This window comes from Cetorhinus maximus, chromosome 3 (genome assembly GCF_964194155.1).
Source record: "Cetorhinus maximus chromosome 3, sCetMax3.hap1.1, whole genome shotgun sequence".
Lineage (NCBI taxonomy): Eukaryota > Metazoa > Chordata > Chondrichthyes > Lamniformes > Cetorhinidae > Cetorhinus > Cetorhinus maximus.
In genome coordinates this window covers 141777965-141799076 of record NC_135881.1, presented here as the reverse complement: position 1 = coordinate 141799076, position 21112 = coordinate 141777965, and the positions used below count along the sequence as shown (strand labels likewise).

At 43.3% G+C, this 21112-nt stretch overlaps 1 protein-coding gene across 2 annotated transcripts in view; it reads right to left on the bottom strand.

Annotated features, from left to right (window-relative positions):
• Positions 1–21112, bottom strand: part of LOC144678944 (DNA topoisomerase 2-beta-like) — a 245225-nt gene that overhangs the window by 68959 nt on the left and 155154 nt on the right. For both annotated transcript variants that reach the window (XM_078539057.1, XM_078539056.1), the window contains 4 exons: positions 15709–15864; positions 15542–15625; positions 13163–13363; positions 978–1116 (listed from right to left, as the gene is read on the bottom strand). In XM_078539057.1, coding sequence (XP_078395183.1) covers positions 978–1116; positions 13163–13363; positions 15542–15625; positions 15709–15864 — 580 coding nt within the window. The remainder of the gene's footprint in view (positions 1–977; positions 1117–13162; positions 13364–15541; positions 15626–15708; positions 15865–21112) is intronic.

Here is a 21112-nt window from a genome sequence, read left to right as displayed (position 1 = left end):
GCTACCACCAAACACATCTTCCCCTCTTCTTTGAAAATTCTGAAGGGACTACTTCTCTATGACAACCTGGTCCAATCTTGAATCACTCCAACACCATTGTTCTTTCCCACAGCACTACCCCGTGTAAATACAGAAGATGCAACAACTATTCCTTTTACCTTCTTCTTTCCCACTGTCCAGGTCCCCAGGCACTCCTTTTATCCAAAACAGTGGTTTACTTTTTTTTCAACTTAGTGTACTGTATTTGTTACTCACAATGCAATTTCCTCTACATAGACTAGGCTTAGATTGGGTGTTCGATTTGCAAAACACCTCCATTCAGTTGGAAGCCTGATCCTCTGGTTGCTTGTCATTTTAATGTTTTGCCCCACTCTTACCACAACCTCCTGCAATGTTCCAGTGAAGCTCAAGAAAAGCTCAAAGAACAGCATCCCATCTTTCAATAAGGTACTTTTGCAGGCTCACAGGCTCAACATTGAGTTCAGTAATTTCAGATCATAACCACTAGCCCCACTTTTTTTCCCAGGTAACAGCTGTTGGCAATGGTTTTGCTATTCCCAATTACACATTCTCTCAACCCACCTTTTGTTACTTGACCTGACCCATACCATGCCCTTTTATCATGCGCCATCATCCAATTAGCCATTTATTTTTCCTGCCTTCCACCCTTTTTGTTCTATTGCCTCTTCCCCCTTTTATTTGCCTCTATAACTGCATAAGATTTGTTACATCTCCAACTTCTTGCAGTTCTAATGAATGGTTATCAACCTGAAACATTAATTTTCTCTCTCCACAGTTGCTTCCTGACCTGCTGACAAATTCAGATTTCCAGCATTTGTAGTATTTTGCTTTTATATTTAAGTAAATATTGCATTTAATTGAATCAGTTAATGGACTCTGGTTAGTTAACACTCTGGTTAACGTAGTTGCAGGTCTACTAGGTAAAGTGGTGAACATTCTAATTAGTGTTTACACACCAGGTTCCTTTTTCTCTTTCTTCAGTCGTGGAGCTTTGACTTTGGGTTCACTTGCATTTAATACTTCTTCTCCATTTCCTTCTCCTATTGCTGTCCCAACTTCTTCATCAAATTCCAGTTTTATTGCATCTGTGTCACCCTGAAAATAATAATCAATGATTATGAAGAATGAGCAATGTCACAGACCACTAATGGTGCAAAGGTTATTTTTAAAGAAATACATTATGAATTTTTTAGAAGTGCATAAAAGGAACAGCAATTTCCTTTTCTTCCTCAATGCATGAGTTAACCAAGTACAGCCAGCAAGGGTGTTAAAGGCAAACGGTGTTTGAAAAATTTGACAGCAGTTTTGAAACAACTGATTTTATAGACACAGGGAATGCTGTGGGGGAGTTGTAGATGGATTTCCAAAGAACATTTGAAAAGGTGTTAATAAAATTCAGGTGTATAAGTGGAAATGTATTAGCTTGGAAAGATTAAAAAAATGTTCAAGGGCAGGAAATCAAGAATGGGCATTGCTCAGACTGGAAAAGGGTTAAAAGTGGGCTATTAACAAGGGCCATATTGAAATTTGATAACGATACAAGGAGCAGGGTTGGCAAATAGCAAGGAGGACATTAAAAGACAACAACTTGTATATAAGTGCCTTTAACATAATAAAATGTCCCAAGGCATTTCACAGAAGCATTATTATATTAAAAAAATGAGATGGAGCTGCAAAGAGATATAGGGCAGATGGCCAAGAGATTGGTCAGAGCTAGGTTTTAAGGAGCATCTGAAAGAAGGAACGAGCCGGAGAGGTTTAGGGAGGGAATTTCAAAGCTTAGGACACTGGCATCTGAAGGCACAGCAACCAATGGTGCATTGATTAAAATTGGGGATGCTCACAGGACCGTATTTAGAGGACAGCAGGTATCTGAGAGGGTTGTGGACTGGAGAAGATCACAGGGATAGGGAGGGGCAAGGCCATGGAGTGAATTGAAAACAAGGATGCAAATTTTAAAAACTTTAAAATTGAGGTGTTGCTTAACCAGGAGCCAATGTAAGTCAGCAAGCACATGGGTGACAGGTGAACTGGACTTGGTGCAAGTTAGGACATGGGTTATAGACCTTCGAATGATCTCAAATTTATGGAGAGTAGAATATGGGAGGCTGGTCAGGATCGCACTGGAATAGTCAAGTCTAGAGATAACAAAGGCATGATGAAGGTTTCATCAGATGTGCTGAGGCAGGGTGGATTCTGGCAATGTTACGAAGGTGCAAATAAGCAGTCTTAGTAATGGCACGGTTGTATGTTCAAAAGCTTATTTCAGGTCAAATAAGACATCAAGGCTGTAAACAGTCTTGTTCAGCATCAGGCAGTTGCCATGGAAAGGGATGGAGAGGGTGGCTAGGGAACAGAATTTGTGGTGGAGACCAAAGAAAATGGCTTCGGTCTTCCTAATATTTAGTTGGATAAAATTTCTGCTGATCCAGTACTGGATATCAGACAAGCAGCCTGACAATTTAGAGTCAGTGGAAGGATCAAGAGAAGTGGTGGTGAGGTTAGTGCCAACACACATGTGGAAACAGATGCTGTGTTTTTGGATGATGTCATCGAGGGGCAGCATATTGATAAGAAATAGGAGTGGTCCAAGGATAGGTTCATGAGGACACTAGAGATAATGGTGCGGGAGTCAGAAGAGAAGCCATGATTAGACAGATAACAATGAGCATCTCCAAGTGAGTGAAAACTAGTCCAGGTAGATGACACCGAAGGGGCAATGGATGATGGTGTGGTCAACCTTGTCAAAGACTACGGACAGGTCAAGAAAGACAAGGATAGGTAGTTGACTTTTTTTTTTAATTCATTCATGGGATGTGCGTATCGCTGCCTAGGCCAGCATTTATTGCCCATTGTTCAGGGGGCATTTAAGAGTCAACCACATTGCTGTGGGTCTGGAATCACATGTAGGCCAGACCAGGTAAGGACAGAAGATTTCCTTCCCTTTTAATTCCAGATTTTTATTCAATTCAAATTCCACCATCTGCTGTGGCGGGATTCGAACCCGGGTCCCCAAAGCATTACCCTAGGTCTCAGGATTACTAGTCCAGTGACAATACCACTATACCATCGTCACCCCGGACTTTTTATCACAATCACATTTGTGTTTTAGATATGAGCCATTTTAGTACCCAACCTCATGCAAGCGTGACCTTGGGCAACATTTTACCAGTGACCAACCTTCCAAAGCTGTTGGCCCAGAGGGCTGGCAGCACTGTGCCCTCAGCAGTGCCACTGCCAAATGTGGCCAATGCCGATGCACCCTTGAAGACGAAATAGGATTCTTTTACTTACTGTGCCAGGGGCCAGGCAGGCCCTAATGATTGTGGTGGTTCTGGGGGAGGGTGGGGGTGAGTAGGGATACCTTCCAGCAGCGGCAGCGTAGTCAGGTGGGGATGCCACTGTCATCGGAGGTGGACCATGAAGTGGTCATAAAGGAGCCCCTGCTAAACCTCTCCTCCCTGGGAACCTGCTGAGAGGCAGCTAGAGTCTACTTTATGGTCTGCCCCATGTGGCAGTAAAATGTCAGGAGGGGTGGGAAGTGGTCCTCAATTGGCATAATTGGCCATCCGATGGGTTGCCATACTACTGAGTTTTACATTGCTGGTACTATCCCATGGCCACGGGAAGACATTAGGCTCCCTGCACTGCCATTTTACCAGCTACCTACCTCCCAGCGTGTATCGAGTTCCGGTAAGATGCAGCACATGAAGTTCTGGGAAAAATGGGCGTGGATTTAGGAGGTGATGACGTGTTCAAGGACTTGAGGGGAAAAGGAAATTGGGAGGAGGGGTCAAGGGTTAGGTTTTTTTTTGAAGAATGGAGTCATGATGGAGCTTCAAAGGAGAGGCTGACAGTACCGGGGAAGAAAGAACTATTAGCAATACCAGATAACAAGGGAACTTCGGTGGTCAGCTCTATGGTTGGAATAGGGTCAAGAGAGGAAGAGTTGGGTCTCGTGAACAAGATGAGCTCACAGAATGCACAAGAGGAGATAACAGGAAAACTGGAGAAATATGGAAATACATGACAGCAGGGGAGGAACTGTTGAGCTAGGGAAAGGGCGGAGGCAGCTATACTGATGGTCTCAATCTTAGTGTAAAAATGTCTCACACTTGTTGGAAGTGAGCATGGAGGAGGTCAGACAGAGGGATTTAAGGAAAAGGTTTGCAGTAGAGAAGACAAGGTTGCAGTTATCTTTGTAATCCAGGATGATCTTGGAATGGGAGCAGTTTTGGCAAACGAAAGCAGGGTTCAATAATATATCAATGACTTAGATGAGAGGAGCGAAGGGATGGTAGCTAAATTTGCAAACAACACAAAGATAGGTAGGAAAGTATGTTGTGAAGAAGACATAATGAGTTTGCAGACAGATATAGATAAGTTGTATGAGTGGGCAAAAATCTGGCCGATGGAGTATAATGTGGGAAAATGTGAAGTTGTTCACTTTGGCAGGAAGAATAAAAAAGTAGTGTGTTACTTAAACGGACTGCAGAACTCCGAGGGGCAGAGGGATATAGGTGTTCTCATGCAGGAGTCACAAAAAGTCAGTATGCAGGTACAGCATGTAATCAAGAATGTTAATTGAATGCTATCCTTTATTATGAGAGGAATTGAACATAAAAGTAAGGATAAAAGCAAAATACTGCGGATGCAGGAAATCTGAAACAAAAACAAGATACGGGCTCGAAACGTTAACTGTGTTCCTCTCCGCAGATGTTGTCATAAAAGTAAGGATGTTATTCTTCAGTTATACAGGGTATTGGTGGAATTTTGGTCTCCTTATTTAAAGAAGGATGTAAATGTGTTGGAGGCAGTTCAGAGGAGGTTTACTAGATTGATACCTGGAATGAGTGGGTTGTCTTATGAGCAGGTTGGGCATGTTTCCACTGAAGTTTAGAAGACTGAGGAGTGACTAAATTGAAGTATATAAGATCTTGAATGGTCTTGACATGGGAAGGATGGATGAGTCCAGGACTAGGGGGCACTGTTTTAAAATTAGGAGTCGGCCCTTATAGGACAGAAATGGGGAGAAATTTTTTTCTCTGAGGGTTGTGCGACTTTCGAAATCTCTGCCTCAGAAGGCGGGGGAGGCAGGGTCACTGAATATTTTTAAGCCAGAGGTAGATAGATTCTTGTTAGGCAAGAGAATCAAAGGTCATCAGGTGTAGATGGGAGCATGGAGCTTGAAACACAAACAGATCAGTCGTGATCTTATTGAATGGTGCAGCAGGCTCGAGGGGCCAAATGGCCTACTTCTGCTCCTATTTCGCATGTTCGTATGTAACCAGGGCAGAATTTTCCCCCTGTCGGGGTGGGCAGGGGGGGGATGTTCAGGAGCTGGCGCGTGCAGGTGCGCCTCCGATTGAGGCGCGCCGCCATTTTACGTGGGCGGGCCAATTAACGCCCGCCCAGTGTGACGTCCGCCAGGAAGTGCTATGCGCTCCCTGTGCGGGTGAGGGGGGGGGCGGGGGGGAGGGGGGATTCCCTAAGCCGAGAGCGTGAGAGCGCACTCATCTCCCTGAGGCTAAGTGCTGCCTCAGAGAGATCGGCTCCAAATTTAAAAATGTTAAAAATAGAAAAATAAAATTTCCCTGACATGTCCCCTCATGTGACACTGTCACATGAGTTGGGACATGTCCATCACTTTTAGTTAAACTTTTATCAAATTTATAAAAACCTACATGAATCCTCATCCTGCCTGTGGATGAGGTTTCATGCTTTCTCTGAAGCCCGCCAGGGCTCCCAGCCTGCCCGCCAACCTTAAGGTTGGACGGGCAGGTCCATTAATGATGTAAATTACCTTTTCAATGGCCTCAATTGGCTGTTGACAGGTTTTTGGGCACACAGCTGATTCGGCTGCGCCCCCGCCAACCTGAAAATTGAAATGACGCGCGGTGACATCGGGAGTTCCGCCCAACGTCATCCCGCATCATTTTACGCGTTGGCGTGAGGGTCCCGCCCCCCGCACGCCGACCTGGGAATCCTGCCCCCAGAGTTCAAAATACACAATACGGGTAGACAAATTCATCCCCGAAAGTCCAGGAAAAATCAATCACGGGCACAACCAATGAAAGAAAAGTCACCTCCTTATATGGCAGAGACAGAATCTGTGAGGAGCTGCTCCTCCAATCACAGATTCTATCTTTCCTACACTCACTGCCCCAGGTCCTCCAATGACAAGTTGTCTCTCCCACTCTTGCTGCTCCTCCAGAGACAGATCTATGATTGGAGGAGCAGCAAGGGTAGGAAAGAGGGATCCAACAGTGGTAACAGCAGTACTGGTGGTAATTCCCATGATTCAGAGAGGTAAGAAATGGCTTCATCTATTAATATACCTATGGGAATTAAGAATCCTGTCAGGCAGGAGATTTATATGGGTATTTTCAGTTCTAAGTTTGGGTGAAAACTGTCCTGCCTGTCCCAATTCAAACCATCTTGTAACTGGTTAGGCTTGTATCCACTGGAATTTAAAAGAGTAAGAGGCGACTTAATTAAAACCTTTAAGATCCTGAGGGGTCCTGACAAGATAGGTGTGGAGTGGATGTTTCCCCTTGTGGAGGAATCTAGAATTAGGGCTCACAGTTTAAAAATAAGGGGTCGCTCATTTAAGACAGAGATGAGGAGAATTTTTTTCTCTCAGAGGGTAGTGAGTCTTTGGAACTCTTGTTTCTCAAACGGCAGTGGAAGCAGTCTTTGAAAATTTTTAAGGCAGAGCTAGATAGATTCTTGATTAACAAGTGGGAGACAGCTTATCGGGGGTAGGCAGGAATGTGGGGTTGAGGTTATATTCAGATCAGCCATGACCTTATTAAATGGCGGAGCAGGCTCGAGGGGCTGAGCTGCGTACTCCTGCTCCTAATTTGTATGTTCATACGTATGTTCGATGGCATTACTAATTTTGCAATCCACTGTCTCTCTTTTCTTTTCCTTTGAGGTCCAGTTCATATTAATTTAAAGCCCCATAATTTCCAAGGAGGGGTGATGCGCATGTTGCTAGTTTATGCCTGTTGTTTTCTTGTATGAATTCAAAAACTGTGGTGTCTCAGAAATTAACGCTTTACCTTGCATGTTGTGCCTTTAAGTTTAAAGGAGAGGTAAGGATTATTGAGGATATTGATAAATTCTTCTAATTCTGCTTCTGTGCAAGTCCAAATACCCCATGTCATCCAAATATCTGTAATAACACATTGGGAGCCTGGGACACCTTTTAAAAATACTCTCTTCCCACTCTGACATGTATATACTCATAGCTGTGCCTTTGACTTGAAAATCAAATTATTGAATTTAAGGTAATTTTTTGTTAAACTTAAGTGTAGTCACCAAGTAATAGCTTCATCTGATCCGTCAGGCTGGGGAAATTTAATTAAGATATTTTGGACAGCCAGCATACCTCTGTCTGTTTCTATTTGTGTGTGAAAAGTTTCAATGTCCATTGTAAAATATATGGTACTTGGGATATGGCTAATGAGTTAACCACCTCTATAAAGTGGTATGTGTCTGTAATGTAACTAGGGTGCTTCTGTGCTAAGTGGTTCCAATCTATGTCTCATTAAAGCACAGATGATCATGCAAGGAGGTGCGTTAGCTTGGAAAAAAAATCTCCAAAATATGAAGTAGATGTGAATTAAACCATCCGTTACCTGATGATTAGCTTGGTTGTTGCACAGCTGGACCTATGGAAGTCAGTGTCTTGACATGTTTGTCAACACTCACTTTAAACAGAAATAGTAGGGGAAAGAAATTTGAAATTGGTAGAACAAAACCAAAGAATGCTGGAGTGTGCCAACTGCCTGCAATTAATTTTTAAAAGGGCTGCAGATGTGAAACTCATTCCCAATAAGTCACCTTGTGCCAAGTAGTTAGAATTTTTGTTTTGGAAATGGAGTATGCGAAAGTTATTTATAATAACTTACACACACATTGCAGTATCTTATCTATCTAGAAAAGGAAACTCAAAGAAATTCAAATTGGAAGGTAAGGTTACTACATGACTGCATCGCCTGATAAAAAAGTTAGTGAGAATGAAAAAGGAGCCCCTAAAGCCCAAAAAGTAGTCCTCAAAAATTAAAAAGTAACCCTCAAGAAAATCTCAAGAAGAGCCCTCGAAAAAAAATCATTTTGACCCCTAATCCAACCAGATCCGGCAATGAATTATTAAATCAGTTGGCTGCCATATCCTTTCAAATCTGTCCCTTGGACTTAAGGGAGCAAAGATGAGGGCGGCAAAAGGAGTAAAGGCTAGCACGAGAGCGAATAATGATTTTAAGGGGGGCTAGGGCATCAAAATTAAAGTCAGCATGTGGTTGAGCAAAACAGTAGCAGCAGAAATGTTGTGAATGGAGGGCTAAAGGTGAGATGTTGAGATCTATAATTGCAGTTGTAAGTGAATTGGAAAGAGATTTTTCCAGGAGCAGAAGAAGGCGGCAGCAGGGTTCAGAGAGTGAAGGGTGATGTGAGTGGAAAGTGATACAAGGAAGTGATCAGAGATGGCCTTACCTGTAATTGATATGATGAGAAAAGCAAGGCTGCGTTAAGATGGCAAGGTCAATAGAGTGGTCATGAATGTGGTTTGGGGAGTTTACATGGAGGGAGAGATTGAAGGCAGGAAGGCAGTGAACTTAGAGGGGAGACAGCAGTGATGAATTATGATAAGGATGAGAAGTTGCTCTGTGCAGAGGCTAAGGGAGGAAAGCAGTGAAGGTATCTTGGTGAGAGGATTTTTAGCTACTTGGGTAGGCAGCAGAAAATGAGGATTTTATCTGAGGGGAGAGTGGGGTGGAACAAATCTAAATGCTCAAAGGAAGAGAAAGTACCAGAGGAGTAAGGGAACAGACCAAGGTGTTATTTGGTGCTAAGAGCTATACTGACACTACAATGGTCTTGTTGTGGCAAACGATTTCATTTAGAGGTAAGGCAGAATTCAAATTCTATTGTCGCGATCAGGATCCTGGAACTAAAATTTAATCCACAGAGCAGAGATGAAAATAAGCCTTTGTGTTTTGTGGGAAGAAGTCTTTACCAAGGAGGTAGATGCTACCCAGGCCATGGTGACAGACGAGGAAACTCTGTCACTAGAAGGGTTCAAAATTGATGAGGCGGAAGTGTTGAATAGACTATCAGTACTTTAAATTGACATGGCATCCAGGACCAGATGAGATGCATTCAAGGATATTGAAGGAAGATAGAGTAGAAATTGCAGGGGCACTGGCCATAATCTTTCAGTCTTCCCGAGACTCAGGAGTGGTGCCAGAAGACTGGAGAATTGCAAACATTATGCCCTTGTCCAAAAAAGGTTGAAAGGATAAGCCCAGGGGAAAAATTCTCCCCCCACATTGTGGGGTGGGGGGGGGGTGGGGGGGGGGCGCGGCGGGGGGGGGAGTGCAGGAGCCGGCACAGGCAGGTGCGCCTCCAATCGGCGCCCCCAAGGCTAATTAAGGCCCGCCCAGCGTGACATCCGCCAGGAAGCGCTATGCGCTCCCTGTGCGGGCGGGCGGATTCCCTCAGCCGGGAGTGTTGCCCGATGGTGTTGCCTCAGGGAGATCGGCTCCAAATTTAAAAATGTTAAAGAGAGGAAAACAAAATTTCCCTGACATGTCCCCTCATGTGACACTGTCACATGAGTTGGGACATGTCCATCACTTTTAGCGAAACATTTACTAAATATTTTAAAACCCTCATGAAACCTCATCCCGCCCGTGGATGAGGTTTCATGCTTTTTCTTAAGCCCGCCATGGCTCCCAGCCTGCCCGCCAACCCTAAGGTTGGATGGGCAGGTCCATTAACTAAGTTAAGTACTTTTTAAATGGCCTCAATAGGCCGTTGACAGGTTGGCGGACACACAGCTGATTCGGCTGCGCCCCCACCAACCTGAAAATGGAAATGATACCGGATGACGTCGGGAGTTCTGCCTGACATCATCCCACATCATTTTACGCATTGGCGAGCAGACCCCGCCCCTGCTCGCCAACCGGAAGGTCCTGCCCCAGTAATTACAGACCAGTCAGTTTAATTTCAGTGGTGGGCAAGATTCTAGAAACAATTATTCGGGATAGAATTAGTAGTCACATGGAAAAATATGGGTTGATAAAAAAGAGCCAGCGTGGATTTCTAAAGGGGAAATAATGTTTACCTAACTTGCTGGAGTTTTTTTTGAAGAGGCAACAGAAAAGGTCGATGAGGGTAATGCTGTTGATGTGATGTACGTGGATTTTCAAAAAGCATTTGACATAGTGCCAAACAACAGACTTATGGGAAAAGTTATTGCTCATGGAATAAATGGGACAGTAGCAATGTGGATACACAATTGGCTGAAAAATAGGAAGCAGAGAGTAATGGTCAATGGGTATTTTTCAGTCTGGAGGAAGATTTTTGTAGTGGAGTTCCCATGGGTTGGTATTGGGACCTTTGCTTTTCCTGATACGTATTAATGATCTAAATCTTGGTGTGCAGGGGACAATTTCAAAGTTTGCGGATGATATGAAGCTTGGTAGTGTTGTGAACTGTGAGGAGGACGGTGCAGAACTGCAAAAGGGCATAGACAAGTTGGTGGAGTGGCCAGGTAGGTGGCAGATGGAGTTCAATTTGGAGAAGCGTGAGGTGATGCATTTTGGTAGGAAGCACATAGAGACACAATATAAAATAAGGTATGAGATCTTGAAGGGGGTGCAGGAGCAGAAAGACTTGGGTGTATATGTGCATAGATCATTGAAGGTGGCAGGACAGGTGGAGAGAGCAGTTAATAAGGCATATAGTATCCTGGGCTTTATTAACAGGAGCATAGAGTACAAGAGCAGGGAGGTTATGCTGAATTTATATAAGACACTCATTAGACCTCAGCTGGAATATAGTGTACAGTTCTGGGCTCCGCATTGTAGGAAGGATATGATCACATTGGAGAGAGTGCAGAAGAGGTTTACAAGAATGGTTCCAAGGGTGAGAAACTTCAGCTACGAGGATAGATTGGAGAGATAAAAACAAAAAACTACTGTGGATGCTGGAAATCCAAAACAAAAACAGAATTACCTGGAAAAACTCAGCAGGTCTGGCAGCATCGGCGGAGAAGAAAAGAGTTGATGTTTCGCGTCCTCATGACCCTTCAGCAGAACTGAGTAAAGTTAGGAGAGGGGTGAAATATAAGCTGGTTTAAGGTGGTGGGGGGAAGAGAGAAGTTGGGGGGCGGTGGTGGTTGTAGGAACAAGCAAGCAGTGATAGGAGCAGATAATCAAAAGATGTCACAGACAAAAGGATCAAAGAGGTGTTGAAGGTGGTGATCTTATCTAAGAAAATGTGCTAATTAAGAATGGATGGCAGGACACTCCGGGTACAGCTCTAGTGGGGGTGGGGTGGAAAGACTGACAGGGTATTACAGTTATAGATTTAAAAATAATGGAAATAGGTGGGAAAAGAAAAATCTATATAAATTATTGGAAAAAACAAAAGGGAGGGGGAAGAAACGGAAAGGGGGTGGGGATGGAGGAGGGAGTTTAAGATCTGCAGTTGTTGAATTCAATATTCAGTCCGGAAGGCTGTAAAGTGCCTAGTCGGAAGATGAGGTGCTGTTCCTCCAGTTTGCGTTGGGCTTCACTGGAACAATGCAGCAAGCCAAGGACAGACATGTGTGCGAGAGAGCAGGGTGGAGTGTTAAAATGCCAAGCGACAGGGAGGTTTGGGTCTTTCTTGCGGACAGACCGCAGGTGTTCTGCAAAGCGGTCGCCCAGTTTGCGTTTGGTCTCTCCAATGTAGAGGAGACCGCATTGGGAGCAACGAATGCAGTAGACTAAGTTAGGGGAAATGCAAGTGAAATGCTGCTTCACTTGAAAGGAGTGTTTGGGCCCTTGGACGGTGAGGAGAGAGGAAGTGAAGGGGCAGGTGTTGCATCTTCTGCGTGGGCATGGGGAGGTGCCATAGGTGGGGGTTGAGGAGTAGGGGGTGATGGAGGAGTGGACCAGATTGGAGAGGTTGGGACTGGCTCTCCTTGGAGAGAAGACTAAGAGGAGATTTGATAGAGATGTTCAAAATCATGAGGGGGCTGGACAGAGTAGATAGGGAGAAGCTGTTTCCGCTCATAAAAGGATCAAGAACAAGAGGGCACAGATTTATAGTGATTTTCAAAAAAAGAAAATGTAACTCGATAAAACATTTTTCACACAATGAGTGGTTCGGGTCTGGAATGCACTGCCTGCGAGTGTGGTGGAGACAGGTTCAATCGAGGCATTCAAGAGGGCATTAGATGATTATTTGAATAGAAACAATGTGCAAGGGTACATTGAAAAGACAGGGCAATGGCACTAGGTTATAATGCTCATTTGGAGAGCCGGTGCAGACACAATGGGTCAAATGGCCTCCTTCTGTGCCGTTAAAATTCTGTGATTCTGTGAAGTGCTGTAGCATCCCAATGGCATTAATTGTTAATGAGTTATAGCTGGTGGCCTCACACTCCCTTCTTCAGTTTGGGAATTTCTGGATCAACTCGTAATTAAGAGTACGTTATAGAAAGGGCATTAAAACTACTGAAAATGTATGGCAAAGAAATCTAATATTTCCACTAAAGAAAAAAGGTTGATCTGTTCATGAAGAGTTTTTAAAAAAATTTAAATGATAAGAATTAATTAGGAAAGGTCATCTTTTTCTGGTAGTGGAATCAGTGAGTTATCAGAAATTTAAAGTTAGGAGAGGGGTTAGGAGAAATGTATTTGCTTAGAGAATTGTTAGTGATTGGAATTCTTTGCCACTGGGAATGGTGGAGGCAGGGACCATTGCAATTTTTAAGCGAAAACTTGATAAATATTTGGAACAAAGGAGATACAGGGCTATGGGACAAGGCAGGGCTGTGGAATTTGTTTTGAATAATTCAATTAAAGATGAGGAAAATGGCCTTCTTCCATGTTGCTATGTACAAGTTATCTATTCATGGAATATATGAGGGAGTATTTAAGCAGATGGACAGCTGAATCATCCAACTCATTTTACTTTTGTTTCACTGAACTCAAAATCAATGCACATTTTAAATCCATATGGTAACTGCATAATTTTAACAATTCCAACCACTTAATGAAATGCAGAGATAAATAAAGAACAAAAAAATTCCAACGTACTCCAAACACAATTTGAAAACATTTGAAACTATATTTTAACTTGCCTTCCCTTTCTTCTTGATCATCTTTCTTGTGGCATCTGCCTTCATGGCAAGACTAATAATTGGTTCAATTCTCCTGCCATGGACTGAGGGCAGAGTCTCTTCAAGCTGCATCTTTTTTATTTTCGGTTTACCAACCTTGCCCTTAACTGCCTTACCAAGTGTTCCTGCAAGAGCATCCTCTCTCTCTTGGGCTTCCACACGCTGCATTAAAATTGAGAAATAGATTCTTTTGATTAAGTGACTATTCATATTGAATGAAACTACTCTTCATCTGAAGCTAAAAAGCCATTCAGAATTCAGCTGATTATTTTAACTATAAATCAAACACATTCAAATCTCATTAGATTTTAATTCGTCTGTTAAATTATTTTTTCCCTCTGATCTGAGCTGAGGCTTCATTAAAGTTCACCTATACAGGTACATAGTTTTGGTTAAATGCATCAATTCCTATTCAGGGCAAACCCACAAAATCACTTTTTCTTAACAAGAACTGACAGCTTTGCAGGCAGCTTTGCACACACAGTAAAGACCTGCAACTATATTTTATATGCAGAGATTTATTTATTCAAGCTCAATATGAAATTAAATGTATCCACCTTGAAAATTACATTAATTTTCCAGGAACCATTTTAGGGAGACTGACTGCAAATTTCTTTTGTTGCAGTTCTGCACTTCGTCTTCATTTCCATACTGTTAGTAAGCCTCCTTCTCCCCTTAAAAGAGCACAACATTGTGCTCACTATAAGCAGTGTCATGGAAAATGTGCTATTTTTAAAATGTCCTACATTATATTGAAAATCTGAAATGTAACCAGTTTTGCCATTTGACTTCAAGAGTTTGCAGGTCATAAGTAGCAAACATCTATTACATTGCCACTGCAATTATTATTAGAGACACACTTGCAAATTCACAGCAACTCTCAATTCCAATTTCTGGTTTAGGTTTGTTCATTACCTTTTTGCCATACAAATGCTCTTTTACCCAGGTTCTTCAATAGAAACTATCATTTTAAACTTGGAGGAATGGCAAGGTAATATATTAAATATCACTTAATTATTGCTGAAAAAAAAAGACATGTCAAAGCTTTTCATCTTGCACTGTTCAGGGCAATTCACAATACCAAATTATAAAGGGAACAACAATTTATACTGCATGAGAAGAGAGTGCTGATTGGTTGGCAAGTGGACTCTGATTGGTAAGGTGTTACCTTGGAAAATGCACCAGTTAACTGAATAACTGACAGTTAACTGCCACGCTTTGTTTAAATTCAAACCAGGAAGGTTGACTCTGATTGGTCAAGGCATTGCCCTGGGGAAGAGAACCAGACAATGATTGTCGTCTATTTTATTTAGTTGGAAAAGGTGCAATGTGTGTATATGTTCTTCCTGTCTGCAAAGGACAGGGCCCTGTGTAGTAATATACATAGCTTCAAGCATGCGTGAGTGAGCCACGCTATGAGCTCAACTGATAAATCTTAAATTGGTTGTCAGTGTAATTCTTAGCACATTCAAGATTGTTTAGCAAATGTTGACCAATTACGGAATCACATCTAATGTTGGGCACTATTTGTGGAGTTTTGCAAGCACGGGCTGGCTGGGTATGGTCAGTACTTCGTCTGATGTGAACAGCTGAAGGGACATGCTGTTTGATACAATCTGCCAGTCTTTGGGATGTACGGCCTACATATCTAGCATCACACCAGCACTGAAATTCATATACCACATTACTCATTTGTGTGATAGCCAGAATGTCTTTTTGGCTTGACGGCAACATCCTGTTAGTGGCAAATACCACTCGTGTTGCTACTGCATAATAGCAGCATGAAATGGCTAGCTTCACTGTTGTTCAAATTTTTGAGATACCTTGGACTTCCAGGGTACTCAGAGGTAAGTTGAGCACTTTTAAGCACCAAAAGTGGCGACCTTAAGCCCATTCGAGTTTGTGCAATATACAGCGAGCAATGATTTGATCAGGGTAGCCATTATCTCTCCTATTTCAGCATCAGGCTTGTGCGTTGAGCACTTGCCACCATTCAGCACTCTCCTTTCATGCAGTATAAGATTTTGTTCCCTTCCTAATTTGCTATTCTTGCAAAATTGTCCTGATGAATGTAAGACAAAAAGCTTTTTTCAGCAATACTCCAAGTTCTGTACTACCAAAAGACTACATCACTTATTTCTTCTGATCTGTGTCAGGTGGTAATTTTTTAATAAATTTTAGCACATTCTCAATTTTACAATTGCATTTTTAAAAACATTGAACACAGGGACAAATAATGTCATCATATGTAAATGAAGAAAATTTTTAAGTTGGATAATCTTAGTTTGTTTCTTTAAAATAAGGAACTCATGTTGGTAGGTATGCTTTTGTTAAACTTACATCAAGCTCTTCAATAAAGGCAGCAAGGTCATCTTTCCAGAGATCAGGACCACTCTTTCTCTTCAGATCATCAAGCTCCTTTCCCTACAACATATAAAACATAACTTGGCACAGTATTCAGAAACACAGGCTTGTAAGTATGAAAATAACTGAAGTCAGGGCATTACTTTTGAATCCCTCTGCCTTAGTAGTTCATCTACTTTCTCCTTTGTAAGGGACCAAAGAGGCATGTTCAAGATATAGTTGAAGTCTGGCCCAGATCCAGCACCCGAAATGCTTGAAGTGCCATCATCTACTTCCAACAAATCTTCTTCTGTTGCTGTCTGCAAATGGAAAGGCAAAAGTACTAAGGAAGAGCATCAAGATTTTTTTTTGTTTTAAGTAGAACTCGATACAAGATCATGGAATCAGAACTCTAATCAATGTATTAACCAGGCTAGGAATTCAAAATTCCTCCAACTTTCACACTCAGTATTTTCAATGCAACATCATATTGTGCCAGATAATCAAGGTGAATCAAAAAAAAAATTCCAATCCAAATTCTCATGAACAACGATCATGTGCTGGGCCCCACAGTCATCCATTGGACAGGAAGGCTTTAGGCCAGAATTTTGCGTTAGTGGGGCATGTAATGGCTTCTACCGTTAGTTAGACTTGCCCCTGCACTCTTCAGCTCAAAAATGTTTTGCCATCATGTTGCTGAAAGTATGAGCTGATAGAACAGTGAAAGGAACAGGGCAACTAACAGGATATCTCCCCAGCTACTGAGATTTAAAAATTGGGAAATAAACAGTGGAACGACTCAGAAGAAGGGTGAATTCAGTATGAATATAGGTACAAAAAGAGAAGAGGAGGAAAGAAAGACTGGATAAAGGACAGGTGGGAAAACGAATCAAAGGAAAAGAAAAATATATAAATTTGCTACTTTTAGAATCTCATGGAAAAGTTAAAAACCTAAAGGATTAAGACTAAGAATCACTGATAACTTTCAATCTCAGAGGTTGATTGGCAGTAATAACAATAATCACTTCATTAAAAGGGCACTTGCACTGCTAATTACTAGCTCTAAATATCTGCAATGACTTTAGCTCACATCTACTGCATAAATTACAGTGCCCCACCAGGGGCTGTCACCCTCTCATTTATTGATTTTATTTAATTTATTGATTTTGTTTTACAAAAGAGCCTACTGCATAAATACAGCAACCTCAGGACATTCAATACACATCAAAGGTGAGGCAGACAGCAAAATGTCATTTCCACAAAGCTAGCAGCACAACAGTGCAGCTTAAGAGCACCTTTTGGATATTCACTTTTAATTCTGCATCCGTCACATGAAGGTGATGTACCATTTAAACATAGATAAATAAAGGCGAGTGCCATTAGCCTTAATGTTATTTTGCCGGCAAAATCTAGTCAAATACGTATTTTTTAAAAATGCAAAAAATATTTCAGGTCTCATACAAATATACAATGAAAAGACAACTTCGGTAGGGCTTTATGCCACAGGCAAGTAAAGCAATTTTGCACTTACAATGTGTTTATCGAGGTTTCTCCAATAAAATAATGTCACCAGAAGTTTTTAAAAAAGGCTCCTATCAGAATATTGACCCTGGCTTAACTCACCCAAGGGAATGAGGATGAAGGCAGGGAGAGAGACTGCGAGGTTCTTGAGCAAATTGATATAGAGAGTGACAAGGTATTGGAGGTGTTGGCAGGCTAAAAAGTGGACAAATCTCCAGGTCCAGATGATTTGTGTCCTAGACTGCTGAGGGAGGCAAGGGAGGAGATCGCAGGGGCTCGGACCCAAATTTTTAATTCCTCTCTGGTCATGGGGGAGGTGCCAGAAGACTGGAGAACAGCTAATGTGGTTCCGCTATTTAAGAAAGGTTGTCGAGATAAGCCAGGGAACTACAGGCCAGTGAGTCTCACGTCAGTGGTAGGGAAAATATTGGAGAAAATTCTGAAGGTGAGAATCTATCTCCACTTGGAGAGGCAAGGTTTGATCAGGGATAGTCAGCATGGCTTTTTCAGAGGGAGGTCATGCCTAACAAATTTGATTGAATTTTTTGAGGAGGTGACCAGGTGTGTAGATGAGGGTAATGCAATTGATGTAGTTTATATGGATTTCAGCAAAGCCTTTGACAAGGTCCCACATGGGAGACTTATAAAGAAGGCAAATGCACATGGGATACAGGGTAATTTGATAAGGTGGATTCAAAATTGGCTTAGTTTTAGGAGAGCGAGGGTGACGACAGAAGGATGCTTTAGTGACTGGAAGCCAGTGTCCAGTGGCGTACCACAGGGATCTGTGCTCGGTCCCCTATTATTCGTCATTTATGTAAACGACATAGATGACTATGTGGGGGTTAGGATTAGTAAGTTTGCGGATGACACAAAGATTGGCCAGGTGGTAAACAGTGAGGTTGAGTGTCTTGGGTTACAGGAGGATATAGACAGGATGGTCAAATGGGCAGATAAGTGGCAGATGGAATTTAACCCTGAAAAGTGTGAGGTGATACACTTTGGAAAGAGTAATTTGACAAGGAAGTATTCAATGAACGGCATGACACTAGGAAGTTCTGAGGAACAAAGGGACCTTGGCGTGTGTGTCCACAGATCTCTGAAGGCGGAGGGGCATGTTAGTGGGGTGGTGAAAAAGGCATATGGGACACTTGCCTTTATCAATCGAGGCATAGATTACAAAAGTAGGGAGGTCATGTTGGAGTTGTATAGAACCTTGGTGAGGCCACAGCTGGAGTACTGTACAGTTCTGGTTGCCACATTATAGGAAGGATGTGATTGCACTGGAGGGGGTGCAGAGGAGATTCACCAGGATGTTGCCTGGGATGAAACATTTAAGTTATGAAGAGAGGTTGGATAGATTTGGGTTGTTTTCGTTGGAGCAGAGAAGACTGAGGGCAGGCAACCTGATCGAGGTGTACAAGATTATGAGGGGCATGGACAGGGTGGATAGGGAGCAGCTGTTCCCCTTAGTTGAAGGGTCAGTCATGACGGGACATAAGTTCAAGGTGAGGGGCAGGAGGTTTAGGGGTAATGTGAGGAAAAACTTTTTTTACCCAGAGTGTGGTGACGGTCTGGAATGCGCTGCCTGGGAGGGTGGTGGGTTGCCTCTCATCCTTTAAAAAGTACCTGGATGAGCACTTGGCACGTCATAACATTCAAGGCTATGGGCCAAGTGCTGCTAAATGGGATTAAGTAGGTAGGTCAGGTGTTTCTCACATGTCGGTGCAGACTAGATGGGCCGAAGGTCCTCTTCTGCACTGTGTGATTCTGTGATTGTGAACTCTATACCAGGCTTGTCCAACTCATGGCCTGCAATGCCCCTCTATGTGGCCCCCAGAGTGATTGTTCAAAATGACAGTATGACGGGTCAGTGAGGTTGAAGATTTCTGCAGGGGACTGTTCCTCCAATCACAGCCAGTTTATTTCCTCCGTTTCCTGCAGATAGGCTCAATAGTGAGCCTATCAGCAATAAATATGGGGGAGAAGCGGTCTGTGATTGGAAAAGCAGCGAACACAAGCAACTGCAAGTATGCAGAGATAAAGAGAGACACACACTGGGTGAGTGTGAGAGAGGGTGAGTGGGCAAGAGGGTGGCTGAATGAGAGGGTGGCCGAGTGAGTGAGAATGTGGGTGGGTGAGCATGAGTAAGTGAATGAGTGGGTAAGTGTGAGTGAGAGAGCGGGTGAGTGGGTGGGTGAGACAGTGGGTGAGTTACTGAGATGATGGGCGAGTGGGCGAGAAAGAGGTTAGGTGAGTGAGTGAGTGAGTAAGAGGTTCGGTGAGTGGGTGAGTGAGTGAAAAAGAGGTTGGGTGAGTGGGCGAGAAAGAGGATGGGTGAGTGGGCGAGTGTAGGGGTGGATGAGTGGGCGAGTGTGGGGGTGGATGAGTGGGTGAGTGTGGGGGTGGATGAGAAGGCGGGTGAGAGGGGGAGTGTGAGGTGGGTGAGAGGTTGAGAGTCAGGCGGTGTGAGGGAGTGGGTGGGTGGCTTACACACAATGTCCCTGAACCATGCAGTAGGTGGATTTTCAACAAAGATTGTCTATTACAGCATGATCCAACCTGTCTTGGCAAAACATTAGTGTTGAACACCCACCTATATGGATTGACATTTTTGCTGTAAATATCTGATCCAGATACCTGACTGACCTGATGTTTATTGTTATTGCCCATCCAAATACAGTACTGACCATTCTTATAATGTTAAGTGTAAGCGTGTGTGTGTGTGCACGCATGTGAGAGAGAAGGGTATGTGTATAAGGGGTAAGGTGTGTGTGTGTGTGATTTGAGATTGTGTGCGCGCGTGTGAGGGGTGAGAATGTGTTTGTGAGGGGTGAGAGAATGTGTGTGTGTGAGAGGGGCAAGTGTGTGTGAGAAAGAGAGGGTGGGTGAGTGTGTGTGCGTGAGAGAGAGGTGAGTGTGCGTGCCTGTGTGAGCGGAATTTTAAGGCCCTGTTGCGGTGGGCTGAAACCGCAAATTACGGCGAGCCATTCAAAAGTTCAACTTCGGCAGGGCCATAAAATCCTGCCAATGTAAAATTCTGCCGTGTGTGTATGTGTGTGTGTGTGTGAGAGAGAGAAAGAGAGAGAGGGGAGTATGTACGTGTGAGAGGGAGAAGTGTGTGTGTGCAAGAGAGAGGGGTTTGTGTGTGTGAGAGAGGGGCGAGTATGAGAGTGAGAGAAGGGGGTTGTGTGCGGTGTGTGTGTGAGAGAAAGAGAGGGGCATGTGTGTGTGTTTGTGCACGTGTAAGTGAAAGGGAGGGTATGTGCGTGTGCAACGCATGAGAGAGGGGTGTGTGTGTGTATGTACGCATGTGTACACAAGAGGGGGTGACATTGTGTGTGTGTGCGTGTGAGAGGGTGAGAGTGTCTGTGTGCGCACATAAGAGGGGTGAGTGTGCGTGTGTAATTAAGAGAGGGGCAAGTGTGTGTACGTGAGGATGAGGAGTGTGAGTGGAGTGAGTGTGTGTGTGTTTCTGTGTGAGATAGTGTGTGTACGTGTGTGAGAGAGGGAGAAAGACAGACACAGGTGTGTGTGTGTGAGAGAGATAAGGGTGAGTGTGTGCATGAGAGAGAGAGGGGCGAGTGTGTGTGTGTGTGAAAGAGAGAGGTGAGAGGGAGAGAGCGCTGTGTGTGAAAGAGACAGGCGTGGGCGAGTGTGTGAGAGGGGCGACTGTGTGTGAGGGGAATGAGTATGATTGTGTGTGTGTGTGTTGGACACACACTCTTACCCTTTCACACTCTATTGGTTGTCTTTATTTATTACTCATTTAAAAAAATTATCAGCTTATTGTTGTGACATTTTTTTCACTTGGCAAGTTGTTTCTTTTCATACATCAACTCTTTTTTTTTGAATTTCATGCTTAATGTTGTGCCAGACCCTATGGCCAGAATTTTGCGGGGCCACAGGCCCGACACGCCGATACGTAAAATGACACGCGATGACGTTGGACATGTGTCCCGACGTCATCACGCATCATTTCAATATTTCTTCCAGCGGGCGCATGCCAGAGACAGCTGCACACCTGCCGAACTGTCAACAGCCTAT